This window comes from Rhinopithecus bieti, unplaced genomic scaffold, assembly GCF_001698545.2.
Source record: "Rhinopithecus bieti isolate Rb0 unplaced genomic scaffold, ASM169854v2 scaffold_12049, whole genome shotgun sequence".
NCBI lineage: Eukaryota > Metazoa > Chordata > Mammalia > Primates > Cercopithecidae > Rhinopithecus > Rhinopithecus bieti.
In genome coordinates, this window is record NW_016807278.1 from 3220489 (window position 1) to 3222035 (window position 1547).

Consider the following 1547-nt stretch of genomic DNA (forward strand, 5'->3'; position numbering starts at 1 on the left):
TCCCAAAGTGCTGGGATTACAGGCTTGAGCCACCGCGCCCGGCCAGCAAAAATATTGTTAAAGCCTTTATGCAATAATAAAAACAGTGACCTCCGGGGATATGGTGGTTATTTTCAGAAATATTTTGCTTATCATTTTGAGGGAAGAATATCACAGAACTGTATTTCCCTAAGGATTAAAAAATAGCAGGGGTTAATAACAGCATGAAAAATTCAATTCCCCATCTGGATTCATTTTATTAACACCAAAAGCCAAGGGCTGGTGGAGGATGCGTGGAGGCAGACGACTGTGTGTGTGTATTATGCAGATATAGATAAATGAAGGATATATATATAAATGAAAGATATATGTCTCTATATGAAATATTTAAGTGACGTTTGTTCACTGTTTTATCCAAATGCCATCTAATCAGGACCTTTTTTTTTTTTTGAGACAGAGTTTCGCTCTTGTTGCCCAGGCTGGAGTACAGTGGCGCGATCTTGGCTCACTGCAACCTCCACTTCCCAGATTCAAGCTGTTCTCCTGCCTCAGCCTCCTGAGTAGCTGGGATTACAGGCATGCGCCACCATGCCTGGCTAATTTTTTTGTATTTTTAGTAGAGACAAGGTTTCGCCATGTTGATCAGGCTGGTCTTGAACTCCTGACCTCAGGTGATCCGCCTGCCTCTGCCTCCCAAAGTGCTGGGATTACAGGTGTGACAGAACTTTTTTTTTTAACTTCAGATATAGCTGGAACCAAATATTCCTAAGAACAAGACGTTATTCTTAGTTGGGAATAGTAAGATATTCTATATTCTGAAAGAATTGGTAGCATAAAGGGTTATTGACCTCAATGCTAATTGTAAGATCCTAGAGAGGTATTAAAATTAGTCTTTGTTTTTGTAGGTAACCTTCCTTGAAGAAGTTACTGAGTATTATATAAGTGATGATGAGGATCGCAAAGGACCATGGGAAGAATTTGCAAGGGATGGATGCAGGTTCCAGAAACGAATTCAAGAAACAGAAGATGCTATTGGATATTGCTTGACATTTGAGCACAGAGAAAGAATGTTTAATAGACTCCAGGGAACATGCTTCAAAGGACTTAATGTTTTCAAGCAATGTTAAGATGAGTTGGCAGCCTGTAGTCCTAGCATACACTACCTCTTACCTGAGAGGTGTCTTTTAAAAACAAATCTTGGCAGCTGTCCTTTGACTTTTTTTTTTTTTTTTTGGGGAATGTAAATTGGGTCTAGTTTTTTTTTTTTTTTTTTAGGGGAAATATAACTTGGATCTAGTTTTTTTTTTTTTTTTTTTTTTTCCAACGTATCCCACTCAGAAACATTCAGGTTTGAAGCCAGCCCTGATAATGAAGGATGAACTAGTGTAATTTCGAATCCTCCCTTTTTTGATTTAGTTGGATGTGCTTTTAAATGTCCTTTGCATGCATGAGGTGAAAAGGGGACCTTTTTGAGTTGTCATTTTGCACTTTCAAAACTTATTTTCTTGGAAAACAATATTTATAGGGCTTAAAGCCCATTTTCATTTCAATCTAAATTATGTGTGCCT

The 1547-nt window shown here is 37.9% G+C and overlaps 1 protein-coding gene across 1 annotated transcript in view; it reads left to right on the plus strand.

Annotated features, from left to right (window-relative positions):
* PPP1R15B (protein phosphatase 1 regulatory subunit 15B) overlaps nt 1-1246 on the plus strand; it is a 6599-nt gene extending 5353 nt beyond the window's left edge. Inside the window, exon 2 of the mRNA XM_017881029.1 lies at nt 885-1246. Within this exon, the coding sequence (XP_017736518.1) occupies nt 885-1106 (222 nt within the window). The 3' untranslated portion in view covers nt 1107-1246. The remainder of the gene's footprint in view (nt 1-884) is intronic.
* Nucleotides 1247-1547: the final 301 nt, after the last annotated feature.